This window comes from Clupea harengus, chromosome 8 (assembly GCF_900700415.2).
Source record: "Clupea harengus chromosome 8, Ch_v2.0.2, whole genome shotgun sequence".
Lineage (NCBI taxonomy): Eukaryota > Metazoa > Chordata > Actinopteri > Clupeiformes > Clupeidae > Clupea > Clupea harengus.
The window spans coordinates 754,196-776,810 of record NC_045159.1 but is presented as its reverse complement, the minus strand read 5'-3'; the positions used below and the strand labels follow the sequence as shown (position 1 = coordinate 776,810).

Genomic DNA, 22,615 nt, shown 5'->3' with positions numbered 1-22,615 from the left:
GCTATATTTATTATTATTATTATTGTTATTATTATTATCAGTAATAGTAGGCCTATTAGTAGGCTATTCATTATTATCACCATCATTATGTTATTATTATTATAATTAATGACTATCGACCAATTATTATTATTGTATTATTATCATAATAATAATTAGTGTTATTATTGCTATAATTTGGATACTGTTATTATTATGGGCCTCTTGTGATCTTTACAAAAAAAATCCTACAGGTCTGTCAATGTGAGACATGAGCCTGCTTTGCACTGCAAAGGTTCTCAAATCTTGGGGCAATGTTTGAAAACATATCCTCAGGTCATCCTCGATCTGTGCGCGGTTGCGGTATTTAGTTTTGAGCGCAGTCAGTCTTGAAAAGCCTGCCTGGCACAAATATGTCGACGCGAAAAGGATGAGCATTTTTAAGGCTATGTCGCAAAGGTGATCATTGCTATCCAGAATGACGAAATAGGGGAGATGCTTAAGTCTACTGTCACTCTTCAATTGCTCTTTCATGTCTATTGACAGCTCGTCTGCTGAGCAGAGAAATGGATCCCGAACTTAGGCGAATGAACGGTAGTCCTCTTTGAAATAGGACCCAAACTGATTTCTGATATTCGGCGTGATACAATGTCATTTGACATAAGTATTGCGCTGAGTTTAGCTTCTATTCTACACGTCTTGCGCGGCCGGCAAAATCAGTGTTTCGGCAATTGTATGGAGTTGGCCAAGCTTAGCAATTATATGAGCAACTACATAAGATGCCTCCAGACACTGCTTGGAGATGGTGGTTCGTTGTTGCTGGAGGCCATCACGTTCATGTTTAAAGAAGTCCACAGGCTTCTCTTTCTGACTTTTACGAATCAGAAACGTGTCCATAGTTGTGTTTGTTTGCTGATACAGTGTGTGTGAAGTTAATAAGGTTCTAATTTCAACGTCGTGTTCTTGTATGTGTGGTTGTGAACGACATGGATAAGGATAAGGCTGTGCTAGGCAATGATTCCTAACAAAACTAACTGTACACAATGTAGACAGGGACAGCACAAAATAGTATTCAAGTGCTGGTGTTTTATTTGTTGCAACACGGTGGATGATACAAAAATATAAAGGTAGGTGTTAAGGAGAAAAGGGCTAGCTGCAGTTGGAAAAAGGTAGCTAGCTAGGCTAGCTCTCGGGGCTACGAGCTTTTTCAAAAGACTGGGGCAAATTACTCCTTAGAATAGGCTACGAATAGACCTACTGCAAGCGCAGTAAGGTATTACTAAGAAAGGAGTGAGTCTTTAAAAAGACTGTTTATAAAGCAATGAATATCTGAATGATACAGGAAACAAGAGAAATTGAACAAACTCTGCAGAGTCATCTCAGGGTGAGAGCTTACCAATGCCTGCGTTTTTTTTTTTATACTCGGAAACTTAGGTGCAACTCGCGTTCAAATGAAAAAACTCCGTTTTGATTGGTGGATCAGGAGCAAAACCGTATCTGATTTGTTTGGGTCAGTCCAGCCCCTTGCATTTCGCCACTGAGGGAGCTTTCACTAACCAGTGACAGGTCGGCGGTAGTTTTTTTTTTTCTCCGTCTGTGACATCGCGCCCCCCCTGGAGAGTGTTCGCGCCCCCCCAGGGGGGCGCGCCCCCCACTTTGAGAACCACTGCCCTATGGTAATACTTTCATTACAGAACATGGACTCTACGAGCGACGAGACACATTTTCCTTTCCCCTCAGACTTTCACACCAGTAGATGGGGGTAATGTTCCTAAACCCAGTTAGCTGACACCCATGAAAGAAAGCAAAGAAAAACGATGAGCCAATCAGACAGGGGCGCGCGGAAATAAACAGGAAAACTTTGACGGACCGTCTGAACTAGGTTATTGGTAAGACATACGTTCATAAATGAATTAGTTGTCGATGGATGTATTTGTAATTGACTTGCTTATTTTCCAGCACAGACTTTGTTGCCTGTTTTGTCCTGTTCTTGTATTCGAGTTATTTTGCGGGACATTTCAGGGCTTTCTGCAGCTTGGTAGCAAGACAGTAACGTTAAACTATGGCAAGCTAACCTTACATTATCAAATGTGTCTAGTTCATTATTAAAGAGATTTTTTCATTCTTAGCCGTCTAACGCTAGGGAAGTATGGCGTCGTCTTCACATCCACTTCAAACAACTGAAAAAGAGAATAGCCTGCTTGAGAAAGGTAAGTTATTGACCATTATTTATTGTTTATGGTTTTGACAAAACAACGCTTAAACATCTTTCTTTCTCAAATCCAACACGATATTTTCTTTCAAGTTCTTAAAGCATTCCCCTCAGCCGATTTAACGGAAGATGACCTCATCCAAAATCCTCAGTTCTGTAAGCTTCTGGCCAAACTGTCATCACATGTGGACAGCACTGGTCTCACTGAGTCTCTTCGGAAAGAACTGGAAAAGGCAGAGTATTGTGTTCTAAATAATTAATAAACCAACGATATGTTACGCTTTTGTTCATGTCAAGTACTGTATTTAAGGGAAATCTGCACGCACATGAGATAAAATGAGTGTTGAAACAATTGATGTGTACAAATTCCAGGCGGAAGAGGAGCTTCAGACTGAGACAAAAAGGTGGATGAGGCCTATGATTATTCATCAGCTACTGGAGGAGATGGTTCAGGAGTACATAGTTGGGAAGTACCGATGCACTGTTACGCCAGATGATGACAAGGTACACACTGATCAGGGGTGGACGTTCACATCTCGTAAGGGTTGATGTGACTGTTGGCATTTATAGCCTGGCAGCAGAACATCTGATACAACTAAATTATTGACCAATCTTTGATTTCAGTCTATTGATTAGTTGTGTCAGTGGTGGTACTGCATAGTAGGACTACATCTGTTTTGTTTATAGAACTCCAATCACTCACAGAGATCTGATTATTCTCTCAAACCATATGCTTGAGTGATGGGTACGAGAATGAGACGAGAAGTCTGCCATATTTCAATATCGCTGTGTTCTGTAGTTGAATGAGCATATGTGAAGGTATGAATTGTCTCTTTGCAGTTTTACGGAACACTAGAGCAGTGTTTATTGGCTGCCAAGTGTGACGTGCAGTTGCATCTGACTGAGGGCCCGTCCGCGGTCCTAGGGATCTCTTCAAAACACATACAGAGAATACTGCCTTCAGAGCAGGTAGGTCCATGACATGCGATATTGACTTTTTGTACGGTATGTAACCAGTAATAATACGATTTACTTACGTCTTCATGGAGGAACAGTAGGTTATCAAGAAGATTAGTGAATTAGAAGTAAGCCTCTGAGCTCAGTCCTCTACCTTTAGGTTTTCCATCAATTTATGTATTTGAAGAGAAGAATGGCTTGTTTTTTTTTTAGGGAAGGGGCCTCTTTCGGATATGCTTTCAGCTCTTCACAATTATACTGTTCCCTCATTTGGCTATTGCCTACCTACTTTACTCAGATGTAATTTCAGGTTGTTTTCTTTTCTTAAGGATGTACAAGATATGGAAGAAAGACTGCCTAAGGAGCTGGAGAAACATCTCAAAAGGAAGGCTTTTAGCATCCTAAGCTATATTCAGCCTGAGTCAGGTGCATTGTTTAACTCTGACTCTCAGGATATTCTGTAGCACTTGTTGGAATTGATGTGAAGTTTGGTTCACTTCTTTCAAAACCATTCCCCCTGAAAAGTTGCAATGTATTTTTTTAATGTTTATTTCTCTTAATGTCTAGTTTAAAGTTGTTATAGTTGAGGCTCTGCTTAATCCCTGTTTGTTTTATTTTGTTGTGTGTGTGTGTTTATTCTGTTCAGAGAAAGACAGTGATGGTCTAAAGTTGGAGAAGTTCAACCATCTCCCTCAACTGCTGAAGGAGGAGAGGAACAGAATTGAGCACCTAAGAGAAGCAAACGCAGAGATGGCCTTCAGATTGACGCGGCAAACTCACAGTTATCTCAATGTATGTCAGGCTAATGGCCAAAACATTTGAACATGATTTAGTTAGGATATTGCCCTCCTCTCTATCAACATTAAACAGTATGGCATGTTTGCAGTAATGTACTCATGATGCATCATATTAAACCTTTTAGAGGAGAACAATAGAATGAATGAATCTGTTGGTAGCCTTACAACATTACCATACTAAAGTGACAATACTACAGAAGTCTGTCACTTGCACAGCTCTGAAGAGTAGAGTGCAGAGTATCTTACCATATTGATCACATGCTGTGCCACAGTAGGATGCAGCCAGTAAACTGCTCAACAGCTTGATGCCAGAACAGCTTTGGAGGATGGCCATGTTTACTAGTAGTTCTGGCATCTATTCCAAAGTAAGGCTGCTGGATCACAGCTGTTTGTGATGGCAAATGTTAGACACACTGTAAACTTGAAACCAATGCGATTCCTGGAAAATGGACATGGACTGTATATTCTGATTGTGTAACTTGTAAACAGCCCTGTTAGTTATCAGTGAACTCTGACTACTCACAAAATATTGTTACACACACGCCACCGTTTTTTCTTGTGCAAGATATTGTGATTCTTGATTCACACTACGCTGATCGTGCGATTTGTATGTAAGGGATCACATGTAAGGGATCACACATTCACTGAGTTCACATCACTGTCCTCAGTGTCAATGTTTTGTCCGTCTGAGGGCAAATCTAGAAGTGAACGTCATTGGGGAAAGGTTACGCTGATTTTAAATCCCCTCTGGTAATACGAATCGGATTAAAATGTCATGTGTCAATGTTAGTATGTCCTCAGTTTTATTATTGAGAGTCACTGATGTTTTGGCTGCCATCCCAGGACCTGCTGGAGCACATGAGGCTTCTACAGACTTTGCTTCTGGAGAACAGATTAAAAGTTCAGACAAAGTTAGACCGGAAGAAGCTGGAATACCTTGAAGCCAAATGTCAGCTTGGTGTACAGAAGATAAGGTTTGTTTGTTTATTATTGATCAATTATTGGTTTTGCATTGAAGTGTACTTATTATATTGTGATTGATAACATCCAATCTTTACAAAATGATTGATTGTCCCTGCTTTAGGGTTGAGATGTTGGCTATACAGCTGGACACATATACAGCAAGCAAAATAGCTACACATAAAAAAATCAGGTGGGTTCCAAAGCACTTAACTGACCTTAGTTTTGAAATGATTGTCCAATTCTCTGTTTTGTTTATCAAATGCAGCTTCTATAATAATATTACAGTTGATCCTGTATAGGGTAGTAGTACACCAAAGGCATAGATGGTGTGTTTTATTTTCACTTATTTGACTGGTTTTGTCTTTTCATCATCCTGCATAGAGAACATCTGGAAACAGAGTTGACAGCCACTCAGAAAGAGAAACAGGCGGTTGAGAACAAACTTGCTTCATATGACATGTTTGGTCAAGAGTTCAAGGACCTAGTGGAGGAATATGCTCGTCTTCAGGTTGAAATTGAAGCCAAGAAGTTAGCCGTGGATACCTTGACTAAACCAGAGGTTAAATGATCATCAGTCATGGTCCAAATACTGCAAAATGTCCTTTATTTGTGTGCTACTGGATTAATTTGTACAAATGTTTGTGATTACTACCATACAATACTATTAAATAATAACATTTAGAACTTGAATTATCTGTATGAATAAAACAGACACTTTGGATGTACAGATTTCTATAATTTAATAAAAGATTAAATAAAAACAAACGTAGAACAAGAATGCAAACCAACTCAAATTTCACACCACTGTTCATAAAAGAAGGTAAATAAACAAGAGTGAGAAAGGATAAGACATTAGTGTTCATTTAGACTTAATGAGTGCAGTATGCACTATGTATAGTCTCTCACATTGCCGTTGGGTGACTATGCCACTCCTGGCGCAAAAATTCAAGCAGCTCGCCTTTGTTTGATGGCTTGTGACCAATCCATCTTCCTCTTGATCACATCCCAGAGGTTTGCGATGGGATTCAGGTCTGGGGATTGGGCTGGCCATGACCGGGTTCTGATCTGGGGGTATTCGTCGTAGCTCGCTAAGCGGTTTAGCGAGCTAATTTTCAGGCTAAGATAAAAAAAAACGCCCCTCTTTTTGGTTCGTGGAAGCAACTTTTGATAAATCACCATAGTAACATATCAATTAGCACTAACCTGCTCCAGCGCAGGCTAACTTAAGTGTAGCTGGATAAGCTTGCCACACCCCCGGGAAAAGGAGGGATCCCATTGACCAAGGACTGATATTAGATAGTTAGATGTCATTAGATAGTTATTATGATGAGTTCTTGTATGAGCGCTACCGATTCAGCCGACAAGTAATAATTCATTTACAAGACCTTATCGAGTCATTTATTTGCGAGTGGTACATTTTTGTAGTGTCGGTGATGCGAAGCACCAAGCACTCATAATTATATGAGTGTTATTAGTACACCATAGCATATCATTATTGTAGAAAATGATTAAGGTGGACTAGAGAGAAATACAGACAATTTATTTTCACTGCTTCAATTTATTGCATTTGTTATTAATACATTTAGTCATTTAACAGACGCTTTTATTCAAAGCGACTTACAAGGAAATGTAAAACTACATTAAGGAAGAAGGTGAGGAGATTCGAACTAGCAACCTTACAGATTCGAACCAGTTGAGGAAACCTCTGTACCAGTTGACACTTGCCGTCAGATATTCATACATAGATATCACCCTATAAACATCCCAACACACCTTGCTCTCACAGCGGTGGCGGTGTTGAATTTTGCCATGGTCTTGTATTCTTCATAAGCGTTCATGTTCATCTCCTGCTCGCCAGCGGAGAAAAAAAGAGCCCTTTTCTTTGAGTTTAGAACCATTATACCGTTAGAAAATCATTGTTTTCCTGCCTTTTGAAGTAGGACGTGCACGCGCAAATGCCATGATAAGTTTAGCCTGGTTGAAATGAACCACATGATTTGGATGCGGATCAGCCGTTAACGAACCGATATTTGCTGTTTGCCTTCACTGACCTGGCTGTGTGGCATGTCCTGCTGGAAAAAAACACTTGAATTTTTGCGCCAGGAGTGGCATAAAGTCACCCAAAGGCAATGTAAAAGACTGGTGGAGAGCATGCCAAGATGCATGCAAGCTGTTATTCCACCAAATATTGTTTTCTTAAAACAGTAGTATTGTGTTGTTTAAAAATGAATATGGACTTGTTTTCTTTGCATTATTCGAGATCTGAAAACACTGCATCTTTTTTGTTATTTTGACCAGTTGTCATTTTTCTGCAAATGAATGCTCTAAATGACAATATTTGTATTTGAAATTTAGTAGAACTATTGTCAGTAGTTTATAGAATAAACTCAACTCAACTCAACTCAAACACACACCAATAAATAGTAAAACTAGATAAACTGATCATTTTGAAGTAGTCTCTTAATTTTTTCCAGAGCTGTATATTTTTGAGTTCGTCATGGTAATCCACTCATGGATTCAAAATGGTTCGAGTAGGTCTTATTTACTATAAGCCATCAGAAGATGTAGATGGAAGATGGCTTTGCAAGGTCAGACATTACGTCTATGCTTAGTTCTATGTTGGCCTATGTTTCACATAGCCTACAGGTTATGGATCGTTGACTAAACTGAATTTCTCCGACTACTTTTTCTATCTTGTATAATGGGTAGCATTTCTTCCTGACCCTCATGAGATATCATTGGCTGTTGGTCAGCTACGTCATTGGGACTGGACTGTGTTTAGAGAAGCATCATGGCCGCCGCCGTTGTGAGGGGAATTGGCTCTAACCTTGCCAGGAACCTTCGTGAAATTCGCTTACATTTGTGTCAGACGTCCGGGTCCAGTCAGGGAGCCAGGTAATGTACTGAAATTGTTATCACTGTGTGATAATGTGGTGTGTAAAGTTCCTTTTTATATGTAGCCAGCCAGACTGGGTTATCTTGCTAGCTGTTAGCTGATTGAAGCACGTCCTCTTAAAGGTTTCAGGTCGGTCAATAATTTGCTGCTGGTTACAGTGTGCGCAGTGAGACATATCTACCGCAAAAGCTTTAGTTAATGCAATCAGAAGTAGCTGCTTTTATAAGCTTCTTGACGTTTGTGTGAAAATTTAGTCGCTAATGTAAGCTGTCTTCAATTTAGCTAGCTGGCTAATGCTTCAGTTCACCTGCGATGACTTATTGCAATGAATTAACGTTATTTTTGGCTAGTAAGCACCACATGCGGACATTGACATTTATTGAACCTTATGGGTTGCAGAGATTTTGTGGAGCAACACTATGTGACCCTCAAGAAGGCCAATCCTGACTTTCCTATTTTGATCAGAGAGTGTTCGGGTGTTCAACCCAGGCTGTGGGCACGCTACGGTGAGACCATGTTACAACTAGTCTTTCTGAAAGTCTGTCTAGCCTGTACACTTAGTATTTTTGTTATATTTTGTTGGCCATTGACCTTTCCCCTTGGCCCATCTTTTGCAGGTTTCGGCAAAGAAAATAGTGTTGCTCTTGACAACATGAACGCTGACCAAGTGGCAAAGGCAATTGAAACAGCTGCTAATGCAAAACCATAACAGTCGCCAGTTTGCATTGGAAGACGCCTGTGTCTCTGTCTCGTTGTGAAATGTGTATTGTAAGCTCTCAGATGTAATTAAAGTTGAAATAAATGTATTTAAATATAGAGTTATCAGCACGCTTCTTCCGATGTCTCCCTATATGTATAATATCTCTCCATAATAATTCATTTGAACATGGATTTCACTCGCACAGTTTTGATTTGCTGCTGGTTATTTGCAGCTGCTGCATGGCTATGGTAAGATATGGTATATCAGTCTGTGGCTTAGTGTTTCCACTTTGAAGTTTGCCTAGGATTTGTAAAGAATATTAAAAAAAATGGGAGATGGATGTTTAAAAAAGGTAAATCACAGGCAGTCCCATTTTGTATATGCCTGTCCTGTTTTCAGCAGTATTCCTCCATGGTCTCTGTATCGTTACAAGTCATAATCGAAGTATAATCTATAGTAAGATATTTACACAGCCACAACTGTTTTTTCTTCTTCACTATTTTGTTGTTCTCACAGTGAAAATAAGCTGGTTTTCAGGACTTCCTCTAAAAGTACATTGTAAAGAATATGGTGATGATGTACCTTTGCACAATCCCACCCCAAAAGAACCTCTGGTATGCCCAAATACCCTTTGTCTCCTCACAGCCTTACTTTGCAAGCACCCTGATTAGTAGGTCTGCATAGTTATTGTTTGTCCTGTGCAATTTATTTAGAATGTAATGAGGCAGCTTGGATGATGAGCAGTGTGCAGGGGCTCATAGTTTTAGGTGTCTTTGGGAATGTGTTTGGGAACCACATAACCTATCTAAAAGCGGCACACTGTCCGCTTCAAAGATGAAAACTCACATAAAAATGATAGGGAAATTTGCTAAAATGTTCATGTTTAGTCTGGTATGAAGTAAGCCATGAATCTGATATAATACATGTTTGTTGACACTGATTTTTTTTAAATCTGTAGCTATTTCATAGGAAAGTATTATAGGCAAGGCGAAGAGGAAGGTGAAGAGTAGTAGTAGTATTTAGGGGCGATGTAATTGGTCCTGGTGGAATACTGAAAATAGTTGCTTCCTGCGTGCATCAGTCCATAAACAAATCTAAAAAAGAAAATTTGGGTTGACCTCAAAGTCTCAGTGATCATCTTACCACAAAACAATATTCCAAAGAACAAGGCAAACATCCCAGCAAAACTCCGGTATGGAGAGGAAGGAAAAAAAGATTGGTACAGCCTTGGTAACAAATCTAAACGTTGAGTCCGTGAAACTCGGGTACTTATCTCCACATTGGCGTACAAGGAGAAAAAAAATCCAATGAGGCAGTATAATCCACACAATTGTTCGTCTTATTCAGGAATTCTGGAGACAGAGGATCCGCTGTCTCTGCCTCTGTCTACCTCTGTTCATTCCCCTCCCACTGATTCCCAATTCCCATCGAAATCAGGTAGAAAGAACCACTGGTTCTTTGGGAAGTTGTAAGGATCACTGTTGAGTCCAACTGCCTTTAATGTAGGGGTGGGAATCTCTTGGCACCTCACGATTCGATTCGATGCCGATTCAGAGGTCAACGATTCGATTCTAAAACGTTTATCGATTCTAAACCGATTATTGATACTAAACCGATTATTGATTATCAATTCTAAAACGATTATCGATGCATCTCGATTTTTAAAACATTCGAGTTTGCTACTCAGAGTCTCAAATCACTTCCTACTTTGTGTTTGATAATTAAAGAAAATCAACAGATGAATTACCTTCTCAATTTTTTTATTAGAGAAAAAGCTTTTCCTTGTCACAATTATGACTTTCTATGAACAATGCAATAATCGATGCAGCTTGCATTTCAACACAAAATGGATGTGTAAAAAAAAAATTATATATTTTTTTTTATTTTTATTAAAAAATCGATTATGAACTTTTCTGAATCGAGACATAATCGTTCCAGAGAGAATCGAGAGAAATCGAAGAATCGATTTTTTTCCCCCCACCCCTACTTTAATGTAAGCAGGTCATCGTTTGTTTTACTCCCTGTTTTGCAGTTTCCCCCCTATGAAAGGTAGCCATGTTGCAGCATATGTTTTAGCCACTCATTCCAACTAAGGGGGAGTATTCCGGTGGGAAAGTGACGTTTATGCAAACCCTCTCTACCTTCTTCCCAGGACGTAAGTGCTTAGGAACATACTGTGCTTCACAGTGCCTCAGCAACGTGCATCAAGGCTCAGTAGCTCTGGCAGGCCTAGACTTAACAAGCATTGGAATTATTACCTGCAGATTGGCAATTTCTGCGTTTGCCTACCTAATAAGCTTGCAGGCAACAACTCGTTTATCTTCACTATTCCTCCTCCACTGCCTGGGCTGATGGAAGATACACGTGGTTATATGGTGTCCAAACCACCAAGGTCTTCCCAAGTGATATACAGGTAGATGTGCACTGCAGGAAACAATTGTATACTTTATTGGACAAACGCCTTGGCCATCTCTGATACATAAGCTTTGGCATCCAGAGTCTTGACCATATTTAGTCACACTGGCAATAGGACTGGAAATTTCTCTCGTATGTTCTCCGCCAGGTCATATGATGGGGCCAATTGTCCCAGTTACTGCTATTGTTAAATCTAATCTGTCTGCCATGTTTTGTCTGGTCTCACATTGCGGTGTGTGGTAACTGGCCACCATTGTTGCAGCTTTGGCATGTGGCCTGTGACCTTGTGGAGAGATGCAAAGGTATGTCATTAAGTTTCTCAGGGATCATCACATAATATCAAATAGGCAAATTAGACAGGAATTTCCACATTTTACATTTATACAATACACACAATTTGCTTAAATGCAGAGTTTAATGTGTAAGCGTATTGTGTAAAAAGGAGACAGGGCACTGCAATATTTTTGAACTAAATCATTCAGCTTACTACTGTATTTTACTAAATGGCATCTAATAAATCATCATTAACACCTTTTTACCATGAACACATATTTGGGTCAGACTCTAGACATCAAATACATATGCTGTGTACCCATTCATGCAGGGGGCTACTGTTCATCTTTAAGTGTTATAGCCTCTCTCTTATTGAAACTGGAATGCCTCTTCACACATCATATAAAACTGCTTCCGTGACTCAAGCTGGTGAAATACAAAGTGGAAGCACTACACAAATCTGGGTCATAGACGATTATTTGAATTCCATAGCACAAGAAGCTCACTGTGAAGACAACAGCAACATCTACAGACTTGGAGAAGAGTTGTAGAGTGACACGTATGGAAATATCTCAAAACAGCACTTCAGTTTTTATGTGACTTTTCTCTCTGGTAAACAGAGGGGTAGTTCGAAAAATATTTTAATGGGGCTCATAGACAATACCTTTATGAGCAGCATTCACAAATCAATGCAAATAACATTTGCCTCTCCTTTCTAAGAACTTGACTGGTTCACCATGGGGCCCTGTCAGAGCCCACATTTTTACAGGATGATGTCACATTCAGCTCCTGGTTCACTGGAGGACGTGAGAAGTAAGGCAAAGACTGTATTCTTCTGACTCTTAACACAAAACAGATTCTTGATGTTAAACCATTCCCAGAGCCTCCTGCCAATGTAACACAAACATTCATGAATAGCCCTGACCGCAATCTTTCAGATTTCTTTCTCGTAGCCGTTAACCAGAGGCAGAGCTACTCTGGCCTGTGGCTCTTATCAACGGTCTCTGCCGAAAGTATTAATGGCGTATCTGTGAGCACTTTATAGGGCATCTGCGAGCCGGGAAGAAATGACAAATCAAGCCTCTTCTTCCCTCTAGAACAGGCTGTGTTCATTGTTGGAGTTATTGCCTGTCTAATGGTTTCTCCTTTTGGGTGACTAGCTATTTAAAAGGGGCTCTTTGTATACAACTGAACTACATATACCCCTCAATATTAACTGTTAAGTGCTTGTGTATATTTTGTAGATATCTGCATTGAGGATTAACTTCTCTGTGGTAATATCCTCAGTTGCATTTCCCTAAATTACATTTGAAGGTTACGTTTAAGCCTACTTCTTAATTTATTGAATCTCTCTTTTTTTAAGAGGACAGTCCTACCATTTCTACAGAGAAAAGAGGGTCATACTTTTTTTGGATGGTCCCCTTTAGACTATGTACAGATGCTCAGATTATAAACCTACTTTCTGTTGAAACTCTGTTCTAAACAGTTAGAAAGACCGAACTTGAATTCCAACAAACCATCTGTGAATTATCTGGAAGCGGACAATCCAAATAAAATGTTATATACTGAAAAGAGTTTTTTTTGTGATAAATACAGACTTTTAATGTCTTCAAATATACATTAATTAATTCTCTCTTGAATGTACCCTTGTGTGTGTGTTGGACTGATGGCGTTGCACACAACTGTGACCTCTTTTAAACCATCCCTGTGAAAGTCATTACATTTAATGCAGCACAAAGCATCAAGTGAATGTTCATGGAAAACATATAAATGCCAAAGTAAACATGGGGCCAGCTTGAAATGTTTTGGCTGAACATAAAGATCATACTTTTGTTCTTGGAGAGGATATCACTCAGTTCAAATCATGTGGCATTTGCCACAGTCCTTCAGGTTTATTAAATTCTGCACTAATATAAATACAGAGCCTTTCAGAGTTGGAATGCCATGCTGGCACTGAATGGGAATAGAAGGAAGACAGTTTTTTGCAATGGTGGTTTGAGTGAAGGACACTTCTCTTTACCTCTTACAGCTTGACCAGACCTGGCCTGTTGCATATTGTTCTGATTTCTTAAATGTAAGGGATAGTTGTAGCACACCGTATTCCACCAGGATAATGGAAATAAGTCAGAATTCTTTTTGCAGTTAGGGACACATTTAATTTCATACAGTTAGAGTATGTCTACCCCATTGCGTATTACACTCCTGCATTATGTCTAGCTGTTAGGAATAGTGGTAGTCCACGTTTTAAAACTGATCCACGTTTTGAAACTGAAGAATCTTTGTTTTATGTTTTCTTACATAAAGCTCACTCAAATTCCAATTTTACCTTGACTTCAGTCACCTAAAGTCTCTCATAAACATCTGCCTTCTACGATAGTAAACGTTCTTTTGTGAGTTAACGCTATGTGGCACTGAACAAATGTAAAACCAAACAAAAATACCGATGATGATTTAAAACGTGGACAGCATAGACTATCTTCTTGTTATATATCAGGAGTGTAAAACTTAAAACTATGCTAGTAGCCTAGTAGTTACTGAACCAGATGTGTGATCTGCACGCATAGGCAAAGAGTTCTTGTTTAAAACGAGGGGTGGTTCCTACGAGCGTCTTATTTCAGGACGATGGGATGCGTCCAACCGGGCGGAGTTTACGCGACGGTCTTGGAAAATGTACAATACGAGTAATCTGTGTGTAGCACTCAGCAATCATCCAAATTTTAGCTGTAGTCAGAGTGTGTGCTGTGTCCCCCATTGCAAAATAGAATAGAAATGACCAAAATTCATAGAATTGTAGGGCATTTGAAATAAGCAGGGGTTCGTTGAAGAGCTTCAAACAGCCTGAGATTTTCTTTTTCCATGCGGTGCGTAGTCAACGCTCCATAACCGCGTACAAGAGTCATGTTGGTTGGGTTTGCCAATATTTTTATCAGTGACGGCTCTGAGATGAATGAATACTAATCTTGAAGTCGCCGTGCCAGCTCAAGATCACCCGTAGCCTATTTACACAGTTAATGGGTCTAGTAGCCTACGTGGATGAGACATGGCTATGCTGGCACGGACTGGTCTTTTTTTGGTCCATTTATTAAGCTTTAGCTGCGCGTCCTGGGACTGGGTAAAGCCAAACCAGGTGGAGAGCGAATCCATTCAGTTCCAGGGTTCTGCCGCATATAAAGCGAAGCAACCTCCACATATTATTTTCATTCTAACGGATGACCAGGGATTTCATGACATAGGCTACCATGATTCGGACATCCACACGCCGACACTGGACAAGCTTGCCAAGGAGGGAGTTAAACTGGAGAACTATTACGTTCAACCTCTATGTACACCGTCACGCAGTCAGCTGATCACTGGCAGGTAAGTCGACAGTTTAAGAAAACATTGTCTGGTTGATATTAGTAAGATTAAAGAGAGAGGCTGTTCACGAAAAATAACTTAAAATAGTGTAAGTTATCCATATTATATAGATAAAATAGTGCAGTGGACATATCCGGGGTTATACATAACTGTAGGTCACTGCAGTGTAGCCTACAGTTCTGTCATCCTCAATGTAATGTCATATCATAGGGGGTTTCACACTATTGTAGCCCACACTGTGAAAGATATAGCATTTTGTCTGAATTTAACTTAAATACTTTGAATTGAATCGATCTAAACCGTAGACACTGTCATGCTGCCAATATCTGGCAGACATAGATATGCACGCACATCACAATCATTCTCTCTCTCTCTTTCTTTTACACAGAGAGAGAAAGAGAGAGGGGGGAAGCAAATTACACAGACAGAAAATCCTGCACATAGAGGTGTGGGTAATATGCAGGAAAAGGTCAGGCACTGCTATTTCCACTGGCAACGTAGGCCTCAATTACTCAACGTTACTTCCAGAAAACTTCAAAATACCACAGCATAAAAGTCGGTGTGCTGTATGGGAAATGGAGAAGTGACTAAAACAATTAGTGGGGTAGTGGTCCTCTCCTTCTTCAGTCCAGGGAGAAAACCGCAGAGAGAATCTTTCAGAAGTGTTTGAATAGGTTGAAGTTGGCAAACAGGAGAAAACAAAGAGAACCAGAGACCGGTATAGTTTGCTCTGACACCATATCATTGTGAAACAGAGGTTGAGGGTGTGCTGACATTTGAGAGCAAGGGAGGAATAAACAAAACCAAATGACAAAGGCTGTGGGAAGGTAAGTAAAAGTGGTTCAGATGTAGTTGTTTTTTTGGCAATGTCATTTTTAAAATGTTTTGTTGGCGTGCAAGTCTGAATTGACTTTGTGTAGAGACTCCACAGCTGCTACTGTCCAGCTGTGCAGATATCTTAACACAAGGACATTGTGTCTCATATGTGTGCATGTGCACACACATCGGTATGTGTAAGAGTTGTTTGTGCATATCTATTTATTTTTTTAGCTCTCTAGCTGTCTCTACTTCTCTATCGCTCTATCTGTCATCCATTGTAAGTAGAAGAAGGCCTAATTTAGCTATAGAATAAGCTGTGGGAGTGTAAGAGTGAAAGAGTTGATTTTTGTTCAACCTTCATTTGGAGACTCCTAATAAATAAATAAACACAAAACACACAGACTTTGATTTTACACAATGATAATATAAAGGATGAGAGAATAATAGACATCGAGTCAGTGAAAAGTTGATTCATTTACTTAATTGGGAGCATGTAGCAGAGAAAGGCTATGCCCGTGGTGTGAGTTGGTATATTCCAGTGTTAAAATCGACAGTCTATTTACTGTAATGCACATTCAACAAGCTCTTGCAACAGACAACAAGAACGATGTGTTGCATGTTACGAGACTAGCGCGTGTTCTTCTTCTTGTCCAGGTACCAGATCCACACAGGCCTCCAGCACTCCATCATCCGCCCCCGCCAGCCCAACTGCCTGCCCTCGCACATGGCCACCCTTCCTCAGCGCCTGCAGGAGGCTGGCTATGCCACCCACATGGTTGGCAAGTGGCACCTGGGCTTCTATAAGAAAGACTGTCTGCCCACTCGCCGCGGCTTCCACAGCTACTTCGGCTCGCTGACCGGCAGCGTGGACTACTACACGTACAGCTCTTGCGACGGGAAGGCCCTGTGTGGCTACGACCTCCACGAGGGCGAGTCGGTGGCCTGGGGACAGAAAGGGAAGTACTCCACCCATCTCTACACACAGAGGGTGCGGAAGATCCTCGCCACTCACGACCCGTCCAGCCAGCCGCTCTTCCTCTTCGTCTCCCTCCAGGCGGTCCACACGCCCCTGAAGCCTCCTAAAGAGTACATCTATCCGTACCGCGGCATGGGCAATGTGGCGCGCAGGAAGTACGCCGCGGTGGTGTCCATCGTAGACGAAGCGGTGCACAACATCACCTATGCCCTGAGGAAATACGGCTATTACAAAAACAGCGTGCTCATCTTCTCCACTGACAACGGTGCCCAGCCCTTCACTGGAGGCAGCAACTGGCCCCTGCGTGGCAGGAAAGGTACCTACTGGGAGGGGGGCATAAGAGGGGTGGGATTTGTGCACAGCCCTCTGCTGCGACACCGGCGGAGGGTAAGCAAGGCGCTCCTGCATATCACAGACTGGTTCCCCACGCTGGTCGGACTTGCCAGGGGGAATATATCTCAGGACCAGGGGCTGGACGGATACGATGTCTGGCCTGTGATCAGCGAGGGAAAAGAGTCTCCGCGGCGGGAGATCCTGCACAATATCGACCCGCTGAACCGCAAGGGCCAGGGATCCTGGAAGGAAGGCCACCATGTCTGGGACACGGCTGTGCAGGCAGCCATCCGAGTGGGAGACTGGAAGCTGCTGACTGGGGACCCCGGCCATGGTGACTGGGTCCCGCCTCAGGTGCTGACCCACTTCCCAGGTGGCTGGTGGAATCTAGAGCGAGGCATCGGACACCAGGCCAAGTCAGTCTGGCTCTACAACATAACGGGCGACCCGTGCGAACGCCACGACCTGGCCATGCAGCGGCCTGATGTGGTGAAGAAGCTCATGGCACGGTTGGCATATCATAACCACACCTCTGTACCTGTGCAGTACCCACCAGACGACCCACGGGCAAACCCCGACCAGAATGGTGGGGCCTGGGGTCCTTGGATTAGGAATGATGAAGATGAGAAAGCCATCATCGGGGTCTACTATAAGAGGGGCAAAAACCGCAAGAAGAATAAGTGTAGGATCTGCAGACTTAAACCCTTCTTCAAGAGGCTGAACAAACGGGTCCTGTCCAACAGAATGTAGCACTGATGTTGTTGCTCTTTCAAAGCCAGAAACTTTCAGTGCCCTGCCCTGCCCTGCCCTGCCCTGCCCTGCCCTGCCCTGCCCTGCCCTGCCCTGCCCTGCCCTGCCCTGCCCTGCCCTGCCCTGCCCTCTGAGCCTTAGTGTCTCACATTTTAGCATTTGCTAAGAGGTGGACACAAAAGCTTGAACTCTGTTTACATCTGACATTACAACTTTGTATTTTTTTTCATGTGAATCCTGGGTTATATTTTACCTTTCTAGTCTGAAAAGGTCCTGGTCCTTTTTAAATCCACTGGTCTCTGAACTCTCCACATACAAAACCTTGTCTACCTGACCTGCATGGCAGTTTTACAAATATTTCAAGCATTCCCCATGTGGTCATCACATCTCATGGAACATGCCAGAACAATAGAGAACCCTCATTGTTTATATATCAAATTCTTATCAGTGCATGTCTTAACATTTCTGAATGACATAATGCTGCAAAGCATTGCAAAACAAATACACTGGAACTTGCCTTGAGCATGTCAGATTCTCTCTTTGATCTTTGAGGTAAAATGTGTTCTAAAAGTATTAAAACTGTCTCAGAAATGCCTTATCCCAAAACATTGCCTGAATATTCTGTTGTGTTGCCATCTGAATGAGCTTGTCCCTCTCCCATCCAATTCCAACACTTCTTAATCTCTATGACTATATGACTTAAGGAGTCTGCTGCATTCCCATTTCCAAGGAATAGTATGGAATTGTTGTATGTTGGATAAGTATGTTTGAAGAAAAAAAAAACCTTGGCCAAGCTGGAAAGACCTTTTCACACACACAAAAAAAAGAAAAAAAGACCGCTTCAGTAATAGATCTCACGCCATCTTTCATCCCAGAATCTGAATTATTTAAGCCTAAATATTTTAGTTCCATTCACCTTTTAGATGCCCACTGTTGTGTTTAAATGGACACAATAAACAGCCTGAATCGGTATACCCACCACATGTTAAGGCTAGGATAAGGGTTTGCGTATTTGTAAAAACATAAATAGGGCACGGTGACCTTTATTGAAAGGCTCTGGGTGGCAATTTGTCACCATGACATGGCATTTATTTCCGACTTGAAGTGGAGCGCTGAGCCGAACTTTTCAGACAACAGGTCTCCTCGGCTGGCATTTTGTGACAGGCGGTGAAGCACCAGATGTACTCTCTTCTGTGGGTTTAGGTCTCAGCTTGACAAAGGAGTGAGGGGGTGAGGGAGGGCTATGGAACTCCACTGTGTGTGGTGAAGTGATAAGGCTGTTGAAAAAGGCACTTGATCACTGGCTCAGAATGGGACAGACTCCAGCAGAGGACCCTATGGAAGAACTCAATGACAGAAAACTGCAGGAGGAGAGGTACTCATGTGGGAGTACTCATTTATCTTTTTTTTAAGATATACAAGCTGATTTGGGACTTTCAGAGAATGAATGATCTATTCCACATGCCGAATGAATCCAAACATCCCATTCCATTGTTTCTTCATTATGATAGTTTAGGTGAGTGACTCAGTTTAAATATCCTCATGGCACGGCCATGGTGTTATTATTACTTGAAAATAAATGTCTCAAACATGTTATCAGTGTGACATGTTTGTTTAAAAATGTCTTGACCCGGTTTAATTTCCCATTCAGTGTTTTATAGTAGTCTTAGGAAACATATCCCATTTCTCCTCTCTACAGCATCAGTGGATGGAAGAACCTCATTCAATCCTGTTATTTATGCAGATAGACAGAAGGCTTGGCTCTCTTTTGGTATTGACTTTCATGCTTGTATGGTATCTGCAGAACAAAAGGCATCACAGAGAAACATGTACTTGTTACAAGATGAAGTCATCCCCTAGGCCTCGAATAATGAATTAAAAACTTAATTCAGCATGCAGTGACAAGACTGAGAGGATAAACAATTGGCAGGATTATACTTTCCCCACACAGTGTTTTGATACAGGGGTAAAGACATACGGTCTCTAATCTGCATTTTTCAATATTAATCAGTGCAATTGTATATGCTTGCAGTATGTCTATGCAAGTTAATGTTTTCACTTTGAAAGCTTTTTTTAATGCTGCTTTGGAGACCTTTATTCCAATGGCATGTGATTTTTCTACAGACCTGCTTAAGCGGGTTGGCTAAAGGCTACTCTCAGTGTCACTAAGTGTCAATGGGGCAGTCTGTCTGTGATCAATCAGAGGCCTGTGTATGCACTTTCAGGTGGCACTACAAAATGGCCTGACCCCCAGACCTTTGGCTATCTTGCACCTGGGTGAAAAGGTATCTTCCTGTCATCTTAAGTTTCAACATGCACCAGTCATTGAAGCAAAGTGAAAGGTCTGCGTTGTGAGCCCTAAACGCCCACGGGGGGAGACGGCACTGAGGACAGGCAGTGGTAGGAGGAGAATGATAATCCTGATTTTTACCGTCAGATAAAGATGAAAGGCACAGACACGCCGAGGCCAGGAGCTTACCGGGTCCTGGAGGAGATTTTGGCATTCAGTGGTTATCCGCTGAAAACACGTGATAAAATCCAGAGTGCTCAGCTAAGCCGTTTGATCTGATTTACCACAGGGGTATTGCTTTATGCTGTGAAATTTGAGAGAGCGGGAATGGTAGACAATGCATCTGGTTATGAGTGAGCTACTAAAAGCTGACGAGCCTAAACAGTAACATCAACACAGTAATGCTAAGAAACTCTAGCAGACTCTAAAGAAATGCTATATATGACTCACTGAATGCCCTAGCATCGAGAAATAGGACGGCATATATCATCAGGAGGAGACATTATACTGTCTATTGCTGAAGCCAGATGAGCTCTTCCATGACCAAATGCTCTTACTCTCTTAGTCAAAGACATAAACATATATACACACAACCACATAAACTCATGCAAAAACACAGGCCAGCTGTGCTTAGATGATGACTCACACCTCAGTGTTGCCATGGAGATTTGGGAATTTGTCTGGGAGAGGTATGAGGGGAGACTTGCAGAAACTAAAGCAAAATCCACAAATGTTAGCACAGATGAGACAAAGATTCATATATTTCTGCTCTATTTTTAGCCAGGGATTGAGAGCCCTTTGATGTGTCATTTGACTGTTGAAGACCAGATGTTTTCATGTCTGGCCAGCTCTGTCTCAAAATCATTTTGTGAATATCTTTACTCCTCTGTCTTCATTTTAAACACAGCTGATATGTGGTGACTGTCATACCACAAGCCAGCACAGGGAGTCACTAATCTTCTGCTTTTTTAAATTCCTGTACAACCCCACGCTATTTAAAAACCCTGCTAAACTGCCGTGTCTGTGTCATTAGGATAAATGATGGCACCTTAAGGGTCCTTGTGCCCCTCAGTTCATCCGCATGAGGTAAATTGGCCACTGAATTTTGTGTCAAAAAGGAAAATTCCTACAGAGGTTTACTAAGTCAATAATTGTATTAGAGGATGATCCATACAACCTGTGGTGTCTTGGCAAAATAATTCCTGAAGAATCTAAATACCCAGAAGCCTCTAAATACCCTCCCTCCATACCTTTCAGCTCACTGATAAGTTCACCTTTTGATGACCTCCACCATCATTACTAGCGGCTGTTCCGACATAGTGTGCAACACATTTCCTTCCCGATTTGACAGCTGATGGTAGGCTATAATAGGGAATTGCTGCTCATTATTCCTGTACAGTCATTTCATGTGTTCCATACAGATGTACACTACCCTCTGTTGTTCCTATATTCTCCTGATTAAACTTTTGTGTTAATTATACACAGAACCTTCCCTACCGTGCGCTAGTCTACTGTTTATGAACATTAATTCTCTCTTTCTCTCTTTCTCTCGCACTCTTTCTTTCTCACACACAACTCTGAATTTTCCTTCTTTTTTCTACCCCATTCTCTGCCTCAGGAGAGTCTCTGACGAGTCGCTGGAGCGTGACTGACTGAAGGGCATGCTTTCTCTCCAACAGCCATTGGTAGTGTCCACAAAGACAGCAAGCATACAGCAGCAAGGGTTAAATGTGACGGGAGAAAACAAAGTTCAGGGCTGTCTTGTCTGTCCCGGAGGGATTCTTGTCTTTACGCCCTCTGCCCTCCCCTACACCAGATGCCTGTCGGAACTGAGAATCCCCTGGGATTCACAAAACAAAAGGGCATCTAATCATCAAATCAGATCTAGAAAAAGTACTCGCACACATAACCACCTTGTTATACGGAAGCTAATAAAATGACCAGTCACAGACAGGAACATTCTACTGATAATAGCAGGCTAATGAGCATGAAATTGGATTAGAGTTTCCAATTGAAGGATTCTTTTTCTTTGTTGAGAGTTGACATATTGCAGGAAGGAAAACGTCCTTTAGAGAAAAGGCAGGCCATGAAATCAAACAAAGTCATGGCAACATGAAAGCACCTGATCTCTTGGAGGAGTTCTTGCCTCTGTGTGTGTGATTGTGTGTGTGTGTGTGTGTGTGTGTGTGTGTGTGTGTGTGTGTGTGTGTGTGTGTGTGTGTGTGCACGCACGCACGCACATTATCCACAGTGTATGCCTTTGTGGTAGCCAGCACGCCTTCCTCTCTGGTCCTGTGCATTTGGCAAGGAGGGGGATGCAGTTGCCTTGACAACGGCACTGTGTATTCAGAGTAGCTGTTCGGCACAGGGATTGGAGGAAAGGAGATAGAGCGGGCGGGCGGGCGGAAAACTGTAGCAAACCTGTCACCCAGCATCTACCCTTCACATCCTGTCTGCAGATCAGGAAAGTGATAGAGGAAACGTTTTCTCCTCAAAGCCAGTCTTCATCTGTGTTTTCACATTTCGTTGTTCACAGCAAAAACAGTTAAAAAAAGCACACTTGCAAACAACAAAGCGAAGGACAAACAGACAGATAAAAAGACCCGGCCATCCATCTCTGAGATCTAGCATGGCTGTCATCACCTGTACCCGATTCACTGAGGACTTCCAGCTCTTTGAGGAACTTGGCAAGTAAGTCATCAGTTTTTTTCATTCAAAATGTAGATTTGTTTGTGCTCGTTTCACACCCGGTGAGTTTGACTTGACTGAAACAAATAACTGAAGTGAATGAGTATGTTAAGTGAACTAATGTATGCCGTAAAGTATGTAATATATACTGTTTTAAGACGTGTACAAAATGAACTGAGGTAAATGAGTATGTAACTGAACTAATGTAGG

General features: G+C 41.6%; 4 protein-coding genes across 7 annotated transcripts in view; all 4 read left to right on the top strand.

Moving 5' to 3' along the window:
- Positions 1 to 1,758: 1,758 nt before the first annotated feature.
- On the top strand, positions 1,759 to 5,633 carry haus4 (HAUS augmin-like complex, subunit 4). The gene is made up of 10 exons (XM_012832505.2): positions 1,759 to 1,868; positions 2,109 to 2,189; positions 2,285 to 2,424; positions 2,564 to 2,695; positions 3,032 to 3,160; positions 3,478 to 3,574; positions 3,795 to 3,940; positions 4,789 to 4,919; positions 5,030 to 5,098; positions 5,290 to 5,633. Exons 2-10 carry the CDS (start codon positions 2,129 to 2,131, stop codon positions 5,474 to 5,476), a joined length of 1,092 nt encoding a protein of 363 aa, XP_012687959.1. The 5' UTR covers positions 1,759 to 1,868; positions 2,109 to 2,128; the 3' UTR covers positions 5,477 to 5,633.
- Positions 5,634 to 7,646: 2,013 nt separating this feature from the next.
- On the top strand, positions 7,647 to 8,620 carry ndufa2 (NADH:ubiquinone oxidoreductase subunit A2). Its single transcript, XM_012832515.3, has 3 exons — positions 7,647 to 7,803; positions 8,204 to 8,310; positions 8,422 to 8,620. The coding sequence occupies exons 1-3, from the start codon at positions 7,700 to 7,702 to the stop codon at positions 8,511 to 8,513; spliced, it is 303 nt and encodes a 100-aa protein (XP_012687969.1). The 5' UTR covers positions 7,647 to 7,699; the 3' UTR covers positions 8,514 to 8,620.
- A 4,793-nt stretch (positions 8,621 to 13,413) lies between these two features.
- arsib (arylsulfatase family, member Ib) lies at positions 13,414 to 17,469 on the top strand. The gene is made up of 2 exons (XM_012832496.2): positions 13,414 to 14,549; positions 16,023 to 17,469. Exons 1-2 carry the CDS (start codon positions 14,233 to 14,235, stop codon positions 17,425 to 17,427), a joined length of 1,722 nt encoding a protein of 573 aa, XP_012687950.1. The 5' UTR covers positions 13,414 to 14,232; the 3' UTR covers positions 17,428 to 17,469.
- Positions 17,470 to 22,061: 4,592 nt separating this feature from the next.
- Positions 22,062 to 22,615, top strand: part of camk2a (calcium/calmodulin-dependent protein kinase II alpha) — a 39,808-nt gene continuing 39,254 nt past the window's right edge. The window contains exon 1 of one of the 4 annotated variants that reach the window (XM_031571369.2): positions 22,062 to 22,408. In XM_031571369.2, the coding sequence (XP_031427229.1) occupies positions 22,347 to 22,408 (62 nt within the window). In that variant the 5' untranslated portion in view covers positions 22,062 to 22,346. The remainder of the gene's footprint in view (positions 22,409 to 22,615) is intronic. The other 3 variants (XM_012832514.3, XM_031571370.2, XM_031571371.2) reach the window with 3 other exon arrangements.

Bases quoted from the DNA above. Each gene is read 5' to 3' on its own strand.
- haus4 (XM_012832505.2), top strand. From the start codon at position 2,129: ATGGCGTCGTCTTCACATCCACTTCAAACAACTGAAAAAGAGAATAGC. The intron at 3,575-3,794 runs GTGCATTGTTTA...TATTCTGTTCAG, and splicing joins CTATATTCAGCCTGAGTCAG to AGAAAGACAGTGATGGTCTA. The intron at 3,941-4,788 runs GTATGTCAGGCT...CTGCCATCCCAG, and splicing joins AAACTCACAGTTATCTCAAT to GACCTGCTGGAGCACATGAG.
- ndufa2 (XM_012832515.3), top strand. From the start codon at position 7,700: ATGGCCGCCGCCGTTGTGAGGGGAATTGGCTCTAACCTTGCCAGGAAC. The intron at 7,804-8,203 runs GTAATGTACTGA...TATGGGTTGCAG, and splicing joins GGGTCCAGTCAGGGAGCCAG to AGATTTTGTGGAGCAACACT. The intron at 8,311-8,421 runs GTGAGACCATGT...CATCTTTTGCAG, and splicing joins CAGGCTGTGGGCACGCTACG to GTTTCGGCAAAGAAAATAGT.
- arsib (XM_012832496.2), top strand. From the start codon at position 14,233: ATGGCTATGCTGGCACGGACTGGTCTTTTTTTGGTCCATTTATTAAGC. The intron at 14,550-16,022 runs GTAAGTCGACAG...CTTCTTGTCCAG, and splicing joins AGTCAGCTGATCACTGGCAG to GTACCAGATCCACACAGGCC.